The sequence below is a fragment of the Brassica oleracea genome, chromosome C4 (genome assembly GCF_000695525.1).
Source record: "Brassica oleracea var. oleracea cultivar TO1000 chromosome C4, BOL, whole genome shotgun sequence".
NCBI classification, from domain to species: domain Eukaryota; kingdom Viridiplantae; phylum Streptophyta; class Magnoliopsida; order Brassicales; family Brassicaceae; genus Brassica; species Brassica oleracea.
The window spans coordinates 18,856,715-18,871,416 of NC_027751.1; the positions used below are offsets into that span (position 1 = coordinate 18,856,715).

General features: G+C 36.3%; 2 protein-coding genes across 2 annotated transcripts; one reads left to right on the forward strand and one right to left on the reverse strand.

Annotated features, from left to right (window-relative positions):
* The first annotated feature begins 2,024 nt into the window (after positions 1-2,024).
* Positions 2,025-4,889, forward strand: LOC106342513 (alkaline/neutral invertase A, mitochondrial). The gene is made up of 6 exons (XM_013781468.1): positions 2,025-2,778; positions 3,083-3,242; positions 3,346-3,557; positions 3,653-4,146; positions 4,277-4,325; positions 4,424-4,889. Exons 1-6 carry the CDS (start codon positions 2,113-2,115, stop codon positions 4,751-4,753), a joined length of 1,911 nt encoding a protein of 636 aa, XP_013636922.1. The 5' UTR covers positions 2,025-2,112; the 3' UTR covers positions 4,754-4,889.
* Positions 4,890-10,137: 5,248 nt separating this feature from the next.
* Positions 10,138-10,892, reverse strand: LOC106340763. The gene is made up of 2 exons (XM_013779606.1): positions 10,444-10,892; positions 10,138-10,345 (listed from the first exon to the last, which is right to left on the reverse strand). Exons 1-2 carry the CDS (start codon positions 10,826-10,828, stop codon positions 10,296-10,298), a joined length of 435 nt encoding a protein of 144 aa, XP_013635060.1. The 5' UTR covers positions 10,829-10,892; the 3' UTR covers positions 10,138-10,295.
* Between the last annotated feature and the right edge of the window lie 3,810 nt (positions 10,893-14,702).

Consider the following 14,702-nt stretch of genomic DNA (forward strand, 5'->3'; position numbering starts at 1 on the left):
TTACGGCCTTATTGGCTTCAGGTAATGGGGTTGATCCAGGAGGTCTCAATTCATTGTTTCTCATCAGTATTGGAAGCTTAGCTAGCAATAGACTCATCCATGGACTTGTAGTCCTGGATTCTGAGATTCCTCCATAGCTTTTGGTAATAACACCTTTCTTTGGTGATCATATCTCGATTTGAATTATGTCCAAAGGTCTAGAGGATTCTCAATTGTCAAATACTGATCTTTGAGACTCTCAATAAGATGATGGCGAATAATTAATATTGCCTTGTATCAATCTTTCTCATTTGGCATTATTGCCTTCTATGATACATTTACCAAGTCTTTTTGACTGTAGGATAATCTTTGTATCCAATGCCCACTGTAAATAATTATCTCTAGAGAGATTTAGGGCAGCAAAATCCAGGTTGATTTTCGACATCTGAAATCATAGATTACATAATTTAGCAATTCTAATGATCAAACAAAGCAATAAGCCTTAACGACCAACAAGGAAGCCTCACGGCCAAGACAGATAACAAGCCGCACGGCTATGAATGCAATCAGTTCGGTTTAATGCATTAAGTTCATTGCAATCCTAGCATAGATGATTTCTATCAGTTCATGATGTAATCAAAACCTCTCGGCCAAGTCAAAGAACAATCACACGGATTATTTGATTTCAATTCAATACCATCCTAGCATAAGGTTCTAAGTGTAATTGCAATCAATCAATGTGATCAAGTTAGGTATGAATGCAACAAGGCCGCACGGCCATGAGATGATATGGTCTTAGTGATTTTAATTTAAAACTATCAAAGCTATCAATATTAGGGTTTCAATCAATTCAATACCAAATTCGAGTTTAAACAATCTTAGCAACAGTTCTAGGTGATCAAAACAATCAATCAAGATTCAAATTCAAACAATCAAAACCGATTTTCAAATTAGGGTTTAGGGTTTCGATTTTGATCTTAGATCAAAGGAGATTGTTTTGAGATTCAAAACCATCAAAGATTTTGATTTTAATTGATCAATAGATCACTCTCGATTTAGGATTTGGGGTATCGAACTTTTGAGCTTCGATTTACTCATTAGGGTTTGATCTATTATCCTATGGCTTTTATCATAAAGATTAGGATTTGAGGGTTTCATTCTTTATCAAACAATCCAAATTCGATCATATTTTCTTAGATTTTGAATTACCTTTTAACCTAGATGATTGTTGAAACCGGACCACCAAGAAGGATGAACCGCGAGCTGCAATACGAACAGGAACGAACGCGAGCTATCCGCGAGCTGGACACGAGCTGATCGGGAACGCCTTGATCGTCGGATGCGTGCTGACTTCGAGCTGGACACGCACGGATTGAAGTTGATCGGAGACGCGAGCTGGAATGGGTCGAGTCGCGAACGTCAGATCGAGAACGCAGGCCGTCCGAGATGCGAGCTGAGGCTGAGGTCGTCTGAGTGCTGAGCTGAGACTGATCGCGAGCTGAGGCTATCGGATCGGGATGCAAGAGACGCGATCGGGAATTAGGGTTCGTCGGGTCGTGGCTAGGGTTAGGGTTTTAGGGGTTTTTCGATTTGGTTTCTTAGCTCAGGGATTTAGAGTTTTGTGCTGATAACGTGTTGTAAACTTAAGGATTGGAATCTATAAGTTCTTCTCATTATTACTCAATCATAAGGTGCCCTTATATATGAGAATTACAAAGAGATAAAAGGAAAGACTTAAATATGGAAATTGTACGAATACAAGGAAAAAAGAAACTAGGGTTTCCCTTTTACTAAGCCGCATCTCTCTCCTCTCTCTTTCCTGCAGCCGCCTCTCTCTCTCTCTCTCTAGGTATTGTGCCGGTTATGGACCGGGGTTATAGACATCCATCATATGATTTATAACACTAATTAGTAAGTGACCATCTTCATAACTGAAAATCTATGTGGACTGCCAGCCCCCAAGGTTGGAGAAAATAAAATAAAACAAAATAATAAACCGTCGTCTTTTCTTTTTTTGTGTGAATCCCCAATATAACCTAAAACCCACGATTGAATATTATCGTCTGCGTACCTTCTTCTCCGACGCTAATTCATCAAACAGGATTCTTTCGATCGGCTTCCCTGTATCTAACCATGAGCGCAATCCATCTGCTCCGCAAATTATCCAGGAGGCCTCCTTCTCGCCTTCACAGAAACCTCTTGTCCTCCACCTTTTCCATGGATTTACCTCCAGATTTGGCGCGAACCACCTTAATTCGTCCCTTCTCGAACCGTCCTACCATATTCAACAACACCCACAGATTGATTCCTTCGTGTTTTCGACAGTTGAATCTCTTACCAAATTGGGTTTCCGAAAAGAAGAAGAGTATCAGCGTTTCATTGAGAGAATTTTCAACATCAGTAGTGGAAACCAATACCAGCGACAAGGCTTTCGAGAGAGTTGTTGGTCTTAATCCGAATCCACTGGTCATCGAAAGGATACACAATGGCGAAGAAACCATAGGCGAATCAGTTTCTGGAGGAGAGATCATCGGCAACAAGATTGAGAAATCTGAAGAAACTCTAGTTAGGGAAGAGAGCGAGGCTGAGAAGGAAGCGTGGAGGATTCTTGAAGACGCCGTCGTTAGGTATTGTGGTTCGCCGGTGGGGACGGTGGCGGCCAACGATCCCGGAGATAAGTTGCCTTTGAATTATGATCAAGTTTTTATAAGAGACTTTGTGCCTTCTGCTTTGGCTTTTTTGCTTAAAGGAGAAGGAGAGATTGTTAGAAACTTTCTCCTCCATACATTACAGCTTCAGGTATTTGCAAATGTCTCATTTAGAATGAATATTTGATTATATACTAACTAATATGTGGTTTAGTTTCTCTAGATTGAAATGATTTTGTCTGTTACAAGTTCAGTGTCTCATTGCTTGATGTTGAATTTATAGTTGTTAATTATGGTTCTAGTTTGATTTTAAGTATCTTTGTGTTTGATTATATCTTCATTTTGGTCTGTGATGATCCCATTTGTAAGAAAATGCTAAGTGGGTTTCCGTAGATTGTGATGAATTACTGGTATGTGATTTTGATTATTGATGCTCTTTGGTTTGTTCTTATAAGAGTTGGGAGAAAACGGTAGACTGTTACAGTCCTGGACAAGGCTTAATGCCTGCAAGTTTCAAAGTCAGAACCGTGACACTTGATGAGAACACTACCGAAGAGGTTCTCGACCCAGATTTTGGTGAATCTGCTATTGGTCGTGTTGCTCCTGTGGATTCTGGTTAGTATACTCTCTCTTTTGTTATATATACAAGCAGATGCGTTTGACTCTTCTTTGAGAGTGTCACTGTGAATTTACTGATTGTTTCTTGCATCCTTTATAGGTTTGTGGTGGATTATTCTCTTAAGGGCATATGGGAAGTTAACAGGAGATTTCTCATTACAAGAGAGGATTGATGTTCAGACGGGCATAAAGCTCATCATGAACTTGTGTCTAGCGGATGGATTTGATATGTTTCCAACACTTCTTGTCACCGATGGTTCTTGTATGATTGATCGTCGAATGGGTATCCATGGCCATCCCCTCGAAATCCAAGTACATTCACAACTAATTCTTTTTTGACTTATTGTCTCCTTAAAAGCGTTGTTAGTGAGACCTATAACCATGATTGTCCCTTTGATGCATTGCAGTCGTTATTCTACTCGGCACTCAGATGCTCCCGCGAGATGCTTTCTGCTAACGACAGCTCCAACAATCTTGTAAGAGCCATTAACAACAGATTAAGTGCTTTGTCCTTTCATATCAGAGAATACTACTGGGTGGACATAAGGAAGATCAATGAGATATACCGTTACAAGACAGAAGAGTATTCAACTGATGCTACTAACAAGTTCAACATCTATCCTGAGCAAATTCCTCCATGGCTCATGGACTGGATTCCCGAGCAAGGCGGGTATCTCCTCGGGAACCTACAGCCCGCACACATGGATTTCAGATTCTTCACCCTTGGGAACTTCTGGTCTGTAGTTTCCTCCTTGAGTACACCGAAGCAGAATGAAGCTATATTGAACTTAATTGAAGCTAAATGGGACGACATTATTGGCAATACGCCTCTTAAGATTTGTTACCCCGCGTTGGAGTATGATGATTGGCGTATAATCACAGGAAGCGATCCAAAGAACACGTGACTTTCGCTTACACACTTTACTTTCTCCTCCTAGCACTCTCTTGATCCGATGGTTGTGGACAATATTATGTATTTGCCTTTAACTTTCTGTTGAACCAACCCTGAAAACACTTATTGAACTTTGCAGGCCTTGGTCGTATCACAACAGTGGATCCTGGCCAACGCTTCTTTGGCAGGTATGCAGATACTTGTTGGAAAATTAGAGTAGTAACAACTCATTGTTAATATCTAACGAGTTATGATTCCTAATATAATTTATATGTTTTCATGACAGTTCACATTGGCATGTATGAAGATGGGTAGACCAGAGCTAGCTGAGAAAGCTCTTGCATTGGCTGAGAAGAGACTTATGGCAGATCGTTGGCCCGAGTATTACGACACCCGATCTGGAAAATTCATTGGGAAGCAGTCTCGTCTTTACCAGACATGGACAGTCGCTGGATTCTTGACCTCTAAACTCCTCTTGGCCAATCCTGAGATGGCGTCCAAGTTATTCTGGGAAGAAGATTACGAACTTCTGGATATATGTGTCTGTGGTCTCAGCAAATCTGGTCGGAAAAAATGCTCTCGAGTAGCTGCCAAGACTCAGATTCTTGTCCGATGAGTGTTAAACAGAATCTTTTTGCTTTTCTCAAAGTTTCAACCGCAGTTAGCCTCTATAGGCTAAGATATTACGAGACTTTCATATTTACAGAAACATGACTGTCACATATAATATTGATTATCTATCTGTTTGTATATATATATATATATATATATATATACTATTTTCATAATTTTATCTATATTATCCTCTGTATATTATTTACCAAGTGATTCGCTACATGTCTTCTATATAATCATTTTTACTAAAAAAAATGATGACATGGACAATTATATTTATTGATGATATATATTTTTCGTAGATTTTATAGAAATGACAATAACTGATACATTACATGCTGATTTATATTTTTGACAAATTTCTTAAAATATGGTAATAACTCATAAATCCTCACTAAAATAAATATATTGAAATATGCATTATAAATTTCGAAATGTTATTTAATTTTACTTTTATAGTTATACAAGTTTTATTACTAATATTTTCAAAATTTTGTACATCTTTTAAAAAAACTAATAAATTTTTAATCGTAATGTCATTAGTTTCTTTTAGACATCTACAAATATTATAAATATTGTTTAGTTATAATTTTTAATAACTATACAATTTTTATATGATTTTTTTAGTAATTTTATACAAGTTGGTTTAATACATTTAACCAAAATAAATAGAGAAAAATTTATCTAAGATTTGAATTTTAAATATATTACATATATATTATTAAATATAATTTAAAATAAAAAAAAAATTTCTTAATTTTATGCTTAGTTAAATCAAATTAATATTAAGTATATATAAAGTGGATCATGTGTTTCATATTAGCCATGTTCTTTTGATAAACGCTGCGTCCAGCGTCGGCGGCTCCAAATACTTACTGCGCCTGCTTTGAATGAAAAAAATAAAATGACGTGGACAGTGATGACGAGATTAAAAATTATCGCCGGAACAAGGAAAAGAGTCGCAGGTGTGATTATAACTGCCGCTATAATTTTAAGCGATCACAATTGATCGGAAATCCGACGCTGCGTCTCTTATAATTAACACGGCTCAGTGGTTTCTCTGCAATCTTGCTCTTAGAAACAACAGAAATACAAAGCTTTTGGAGCCGCCGACGCTGGACGCAGCGTTTATCAAAATAACAGAGCTATTATAAAATATTACAATATACATTCTGTACAATTATGAAATTCTGTTCTTCTTATGTGTGTTTATTACTATAGAATATTAGAATGTCAAATTATTTTTCTTACGTTTTATATAATAATATTCCAATCTAAATGTATCATATATATGACAGTTGACATATGTTAGTAAAATATCAAAATATCATATATCATATTACAGTGCACATATTTTATATCACAAATTTGTCACCTTTGTCAAATCAATATACTTAGATAACCAAACATCATATATACTTACTACGAATTTAGTATGGTCATATTATTAGCTTTTGAGTAATGATATGCAATACCTATTAAACATTGATCCATAAAAATCCCTGAATATTCTCATAGTTACACAACAAACTTTAAAAAAAAAAATTAATTAATCCAGTAAATGAAAATATTAATGTGTTCCATTAATATATTTTTTTCTAAATATATCTCAATGACATTAATCAACATGTAGTTCGTAAGAAATATATTTCATACATTACGAAAACAACCATTTAATACTTAAATAACGAAACTGGTTTTTAAATATTGCTCAAGATTTGAAATCAAAATTAAAACAGTCAATTTTGGTAATGAATATTACAAATATTTGAGAAAGTGAACCATATGTTGAATTTGGTAAAAATCTTTGAGAATTTAAATCAATACTATTAAAAGGTTGAATTAGGTAACTAGACATCCTAAATATGTTTGGAAAAAAAACAAGAGGCAAATATTTCTCCAAAATCTTATAATAAAATCACTTCCATCATATTTCTAGTAACTATTCAAAAATTTAAAATAAGGTTTCCAACTAAATAAATTATATTTCGGAAATCTTATCTATATTATGGAATCTTTTAATTTCTACTTCATCTCATAATTTTCTAAAAATTTATAATTTAATGCACAATAACACTACACATTCATTATGAACTAAAAATAATATTTACACGCAATATTTATGTTAATATTTATAATATATAGATTTTACTCAAAACAAACTTTTTTTTACTTTATAAGAAATTAGTTTATATTACCAAAACATTTTCCCCCACATCATCTTCGGGTAATTATGGAATATAGATAAAAATATCAGATAATTTGGAGTATTCAGTTTAAATGTCGGGTAATTTGAATAAAAATATCTGATAATTTGGATGAATTTTAATATTTTGAATAAAAAATATTAAATTAATTAAGTTTTCCAGGTAATTTAGATTTTTGAGTAATTCGGTTTATAAATAGCATTTTTAGGATATTTGGTTATTTCGAAATCAAATGTAATTAATATATGTAAGTATTTAATTTGTATATTAAAAATTTAAGTACCCATTTGATTATCGGTTATTTATGAATTTCAGTTTAATTTTAGTTTTTGGTTTTTCAGTTTGGTAAAGTTTGGTTCATGGTCCGGATATTTGTCCCACTACAAGAAAACACAATTTTAACGACGAAAAATAACGACGAAAAAAATCCTCGTAAAATTACGTCGTCTTTACGAGTATCTTACGTGGAAAAAACGAATCAACGTAATTTCGTTGTAAAATAACGACAATAAAGTTTCGTCATAAAAACGACACAATTTAATGTGGTTTTTACGAAGAAACTTTATTGTCGTTATTTTACGACGAAATTACGTTGATTTGTTTTTTCCTCGTAAGATACTCGTAAAGGCGACATAATTTTACGAGGACTTTAAGACATAATTTTGTCGTAAAGTAGACGTAAATATAACGAGGACTTTACGACGAAATATTTTACTTCTATTTAGCGTTGATATCTCGAGTGCACCAACTTTTTAGTTGTAAACACGTTTTTTGTTTCAGCTAGCAAACTATATTTTCTTCCATACCTTCGGATGAGAGAATCGGGAATAAATTGGTTTGCAGTTATCAAAGTTACACCTCGTGGACGAATAATCGGCGGAGAAGAACAACCATTGCAAGAAGAACATATCAATGAAGTCGTGGAACCTGGACAACAAACTGATGACATCCTTCTCATTGATCCGCATAATCGTGAGTACGAAGATCTTTCCGACGATACCACAGAGGGAGCTGTTGAAGACGAGTTTAATGAAAATGATGATGTTTCTAGTGATGACGAGAATGTCAATGATGTATCCGAATGATGATGTAATTTTTTTTAATGTGATTTACTTTCAGACTTAATGCATGTGTTTAGTTTGTTTAATCATGAAAATTAAATTATATAATTTGATTTTGTGTTAGGCAATTGGGGGGTTTGGGGTTTGGAAAGAACAGATTGAGATTATAAGTTAAGGAACTTGGGGTTTCGGGTTATAGGGATTTACATATCTTCCTTGTAAAATCTTCGTTAAAAAAACATAGGCCTTGTTATTTCCTCGTAAATTAACGACGTCTTTACGACGAAATTTAAAAACACTTCGTCATAAACTACTCGTAAAAAGAAAACGCGGGCCTTGTTATTTCCTCGTAAATTAACGTGGACTTTACAACGAAAATTAAAAATACATGTGTTTAGTTTGTTTAATCATAAAAATTAAATTATATAATTTGATTTTGTGTAAGGCAATTGGGGGTTTGGGGTTTATGGTTTCGGGTTTTAGGGATATACATATATTCCTCGTAAAGTCCTCGTAAAAGAAAAACACGGGCCTTGCTACTTCCTCGTACAAAAAACATGGGCCTTTTTATTTCCTCGTAAATTAACGAGGTCTTTACGACTTTAAAACACTTCGTCGTAAATTACTAGTAAAGAGAAAACGCAAGCCTTGTTATTTCCTCGTAAATTTACGTTGAATTTACGAGGAAAATTAAAAATACATGTTCTAGTTTGTTTAATCATGAAAATTAAATTATATTATTTAATTTTATGTAAGGAAATTGGGGGTTTTGGGTTTCGATTTTTAGGAATTTACATATATTCCTCGTAAAGTCCTCGTAAAAAAATACGGGCCTTGTTATTTCCTCGTAAAAAAATACGGGCCTTGTTATTTCCTCGTAAATTTACATGGTTTTTACGACGAAAATTAAAAATGAAAAAGCGGACCTCTTTACTTCCTCGTTATTTCACGAGGATTTTACGACGAAATATAATTCTCTATATATACCCAAACCATCTCACTTCTCATTTCGTAGTCACTTTCTCTCCTCCTCCTAGCAATGTATTCATCTCTACTTCCTCTCTAGTTTAGCTTAGGTGGTTAGTTTAGGGTAATTAGTGTTGATTAGGTGGTTAGTATAGGGAATTTGTAGATAGGTTTATGGAATTTGTTGATAATATAGGATGATGATTTTTAAATGCTAATTAATTATCTATTTACAGTATATGTTTTTTCAGATGGTTAATAATGAAAATTAAATTTATTTTTTCCAGATAGTTAGAAAGAACAAGCTTACAAGAGATGCAAAGACAAAATCCCTTTCCAGAGCCACCCCTTAATTTTTTTTTGTATTATAAATTTGAGACTTAAATATTTATAAAATATTTTCGTATTGATTTATCATTTACATTTTTAAAAATTTTGAAATAAATTTTAAAATAAATTTGATTATATGTTTTTGTTAAAAATAAAGAATCGAAGCAAATCCGTAGCTAAATTACTTCAAATTAATGAGGAAATTGAAAAATTGTTAGCGAGGAATTTACGAGGAAAAGTTTTACGTGTACTTTATGAGGAAACAGTTTACGTATATTTTATACGAGGAAAATGTTTTCATTGCTTTTACGACAAAATTATTGACATTACTTTACTACGAAACCTTTCGTCGTAACTTTACGACGAATTAGCGAGAAAATATAAGTTACGAAGAACGATTAATGAGGAAATGACTTTCGTAGTTATTTCGTCATAAACTCTATTTTACGACGAAATAACCACGAAAACCGTCGTCGTTATACATGCATTTTCTTGTAGTGTCCAAACCTATACAATATCTTATATAAAGATTTATTTAAAACAACGAAAACAAACCTGCGCTTGAAATGGTCAAAATAAAGTATATTTATTAAAGTCGATGGGAAAATGTGTATACACAACTGTGCTTGGAAGAGATGGGAAAATCGGTGAGGCTTATGATTTGGTTGAGGAGGGTGAGTCCACTTAAAGCGCATAAACACACAGAGTTTAAAAGAAGATCATGGAGAACATCAGAATGTTCAGATCTAGACAAGTAGAACCTAAGCTTTACGTGTTCATAGACATTTGAAGGATATTCCGGTTTATTGTGGTTTACTCTGGAACATGGAATCTTTAAAATCTTATTAATTAAGAAATTTAAGCAGGAGAAGCAGAATGTATTACATGATTAAGATAATTAAAAAGAGAGCGAGATTTAAGTAAATAAGCACTTTTGATTGCACCAACTTCTTTAGCCTCAGTTCTTTTCCATTGCCGGCTACTCAATCTCAGCAACCACAAAACCCGAAATCGGGAATGTCCTGGACATATATAAAGCAACGGAACCATCATAGTATTTTTTTTAACTCCTACAAAACAAAAAAGAAGGATGGTAATTGGATCATTTATGGATCTGCTTATAATAGAACCTGTCAGTGTCCTGAAATTGATCTTCCCAGAACTTGTTGGCTGCTCCAAGGCAAGCTCATTGAGAGTGACCCAAATAAGAAGCTCCTTGGCCTTAACACCGGTCAGCTTCTTGATCTTTCCGACTTCCACCACGGCGGTGACCTCAGTGCCATAAGAGACAAGTTTCCCAATGGCTTCAAACTTGTGTGTGATGCTCTTCTTCTGCTTCAGCCACACAACACCTGTTTCTCTGTCATAACCAACCTCTTCTATGTCCTTCAACGGCAATAACCCATTAGGCATATCAATTTCCTTGAGGACCTCCTTCGTCTTCTGGCGGCATAACTCATCTCCTGTGTATTTCTCTGCCCTAGCTCTCACTTCATCTGTAACTAAACCCATCTCTCTTCTTTTTCTCTCTTAGTTTTTAATTTTAAGAACTTTGCCTTCTGGGATTGTAGTTATCTTTGTTTGCCTGTTCATTTATAGGTGTTGCATCATGCAATTACCCTTGCATTCTGTATTAATTACGGAAAATGCGTTGAAATTATAGACACATGTCAAATCTACTTTTTCATTTGTAGATAGGACGGTCATTAATAAAATAATGGCATATTGTGGAAACAACTTGCAATGGATATGAGAGAACAAAAAATAAAAGAAAAAAACGCTACTCATATACCAAAACAGTACATGAATCTCATAATATTTACTTTTTTTTTGGCTGAATCTAGACCAAGCTGAAAAGTACACTTCAAAAAATTATTTAGAAGTGAAATTTCATAAGAAAAAGTTATGAAGAAGTGTTAAAATTCAAAATGGAAGGATGCTACTAAATTATTTATTGATTTTTTTGGGTTCAAGAAAATAAATAAATCATAAATTAAATATTTCCTCAAATCCAGATTCTAGTGCCATATATTCATACATATATATTTCTTTTTGTTCAATTATTAGTAAAATTTATATTAAGGTTCATGCTCTTATAAATTTGTGAAATAACATACTACAAAGTATGTGTTGTATTTCAGATATTTTAACTATATATACATCTTAAAATGAACTAAATCCAAATTTTGTTTGACATCAACTAAATCCAAATTATATGGCCATATACTCATACAGATATATATTTACTTATGCAATTATTAATAAAAAATACTTTTTTGATGAATTAAGACATCAAGCTTCTCAAAGGAAGTTTTCTCAACTCAGTCCTTTGTCGTTCACATGGATGCGGAGTTACCGATTTGGTTTACAGAGTCAACATGAGTCTGTAAATTCTTTGCTGTCAAAAAAAAAAAAAAAAAGTTAGGTTGATGCCCTTCTAAATTTATGAAATAACATACCATAAAAGTATGTATATTGTAGTTGAAGTACTTTTAACGTTAAGTACTTTTAACGTACATCTTGATTGTACATATTGTAGTTAGGTTGATTGCCGTATGTGAAAACCTAGCAAGTGCCATTGTTCAATTCTGGTGGAGTTCAAATCCACCAAAACGAGGAATACATTGGGCGAAATGGAAAAAAATCTGTTTACCAAGAGAAGAGGGTGAGATTGGTTTTCGTATGATCCATGAGTTCAATCTGGCACTATTGGAAAAACAATTATAGAGGCTAATTCAATTTCCTGACTCTTTGGTTGCTCGAGTCTTGAGGGGAAGATACTATAGATTGAGTTCACCACTCAGAGTAACCTCTGCTAGCAGCCCATCGTATGTGTTGACTAGCATTTCTGCTGCAAGGAAGTTGTTATTACTGGGAATCAGACAGAAGATACATTCCGGTTACGAAGTCAAGGTGTGGGAGGATCCGTGGATTCCAACGACCCCTTGCGAGATCAGTATCCCTGCAGTGCCAGTTATGCATCCTAATCTGAGAGTTAGCGACCTCATTAATCAGGTATCGAAGGATTGGGCTGTGGTCTATTGGAGACCTATGTCAATCTTGATGACATACCTCTTATAAGGAGTTTGATCATAAGCTCAACTCATCGTCGTGATACATTCTGCTGGAACTACACAAGGAATGACCAATACACGGTTAAATCTGGATATTGAGTGGCTCAGAATTTATTAAAAACAGAGGAGGAGAAGGAGGTATTGGAGCCGAGTATTGTTGGACCCAATTTTGGTCAATACCATAATGGGCCGCGATCAAAGGCATGGGCCTTAAAGGACCGGAGCCCGTAGCAAGAATACGAGCTCGAGAAGGAGTCGCCGAGGTCGCGAAGATCGTGCAACAAGAAGCTGAGATCGCGGAGCTACCACAGAGATCTCGAAATCGACATACTATAAAGGAAGAGGAGTGGAAACAGAGTGGGACATGTGGAAAAACCTAGAGAGAGCTACACACTTACATCGATCTTGTTGTCTTCCCACTTTTAGATTCTTTCTTTACCGATCTCGCTTGTATCACTCGATCTAGTTCAATTCATTGTATTCGATCTTAGTCATCAATAAAGCCATTTTCACCTACTGGAAACTATTTAACATCGTTGTGTTCTAAAAATATCGTTGTCTACATCATTTGTCTTCCCTAGATCAAACCCTGATCACTATCAAATACTTAGTGTAGCATTTAGGTTCTACATTTTGGCGCCGACTGTGGGAAAGATAAACGAAAAACATCTTTGCTAAGAAACCGATCTAAGTTTCCTAAGCGCGACTATAGATCCCAACCAAGCCATCGGAACCACACCCTCGAGTGTCAACGACGTTTATCCTACGGGATCCGACTCAGGGACCAAAACAGTACCATCAGGGCCAACGGGAGCCAGCGGTGCAACCGGAATGACCCAGGCGCAACGAATTCCTTCGATCGGGACTTCGAGTCAAGATCGGTCCCCTTTCATCGATCTCACAACGAGTCGGAGCACGAGTCTGGAACCGCCCCGGGGACAGGCAATCCTCCGACGATCCGATCCGATCTTAGTCTAGACCAATTTCACCGACTCCTCTAGCCCATACTCGAGGAGAGCTGACCGAAATTCGGGGAATGGTTTCGACCCTAATCGATGAAATTCGCAGCCAAAAGATTGCGAATCAGACCATCGCTAATCGATTAGAGCAAGCTGAGAAGGAGCTCGCAGATCATCGAGCCGCAAACGCTCGAGAAAGGAATCAAACGTCCCTCGATCCATTAAGGAGTACATCGAACCCCCAAAATGCCGGTCTGTTCGGAACTCCGGAGATCCCAATCGCTCGATCTGGATGCTACACGGGAGAAAACTCACAACGACCACCGCCGCAGGTCATGACCCACCGAAGCTTAAGCTACAGTGGATTAGACGAAATCGATACGGGGCTCCAACGCCCACGAAGCACTCCAATCCAATTCCAGAACGGATCGACTGAAAGGCACGGGGAACCGAGAACTCGGATCCCACCACCAAACCCTTCGATCCCCGAAAATTGAACTCCATCCGCGACGAGGACACTCCATCAAGCGAGATTCGATAACCTAACAGAACAAGCTCGGAGGCACGATCTTCACGGCCACGTCAACATCGACCCCCAAAGGGAAGATTTAGGGATCCCGAGCGAAACCGGAGCATTTCAGAATTACATCGAAATAAATGAGGGAACCGAGAACTCAGATCCCACCACCAAACCCTTCAATCCCCGAAAATCGAACTCCATCCGCGACGAGGACACTCCATCAAGCGAGATTCGATAACCTAACAGAACAAGCTCGGAGGCACGATCTTCACGGCCACGTCAACATCGACCCCCAAAGGGAAGATTTAGGGATCCCGAGCGAAACCGGAGCATTTCAGAATTACATCGAAATAAATGATGCTGAGCTCAAAAGGATACATGCGATCGTGCATATGGCGACGAGCTCTGCTTCAAATATCGACATGGTCATCGAAGAAACAAGAAGGACTCCGTTTACAAACAGAGTTGCCAGCGTAAGACTGCATCACGTTGGAAATTTCCCGAATATGCCGGGAACACAGACCCGAAAGCCCATGTGCGAGCCTTCTGTCTAGAGATATCAAGAGCACACCTCACCGACGACGAAAAAGAAGCCGGATACTGCCGTTTCTTCGCCGAGAACCTGATACCACTCAAATTACCCTAAGGAGTGAATTACTCTCTCAAATAAGAGGTTCAGTTGCAGTACTTAGGGATCGAATCCACAAGGAGCTAGGGAACCTATTAAATCTAGTAAGGTTATTAATTCTAGGTGTTTGTTGTTTTATGGGTTTAAAAAAAATAGCAATCCTAATTGAGCAAGTCTATTGCTCGACTAACAAGATGATTGGGGG

Excerpts from the sequence above, each read along its gene's own strand:
- LOC106342513 (XM_013781468.1), top strand. The coding sequence starts at position 2,113 with ATGAGCGCAATCCATCTGCTCCGCAAATTATCCAGGAGGCCTCCTTCT. Across the intron at positions 2,779-3,082 it reads TCCATACATTACAGCTTCAG|AGTTGGGAGAAAACGGTAGA; the intron begins GTATTTGCAAAT and ends TGTTCTTATAAG. Across the intron at positions 4,147-4,276 it reads GGAAGCGATCCAAAGAACAC|GCCTTGGTCGTATCACAACA; the intron begins GTGACTTTCGCT and ends TGAACTTTGCAG.
- LOC106340763 (XM_013779606.1), bottom strand. The coding sequence starts at position 10,828 with ATGGGTTTAGTTACAGATGAAGTGAGAGCTAGGGCAGAGAAATACACA. Across the intron at positions 10,346-10,443 it reads TTTCAGGACACTGACAGGTT|TGTCCAGGACATTCCCGATT; the intron begins CTATTATAAGCA and ends TTGCTTTATATA.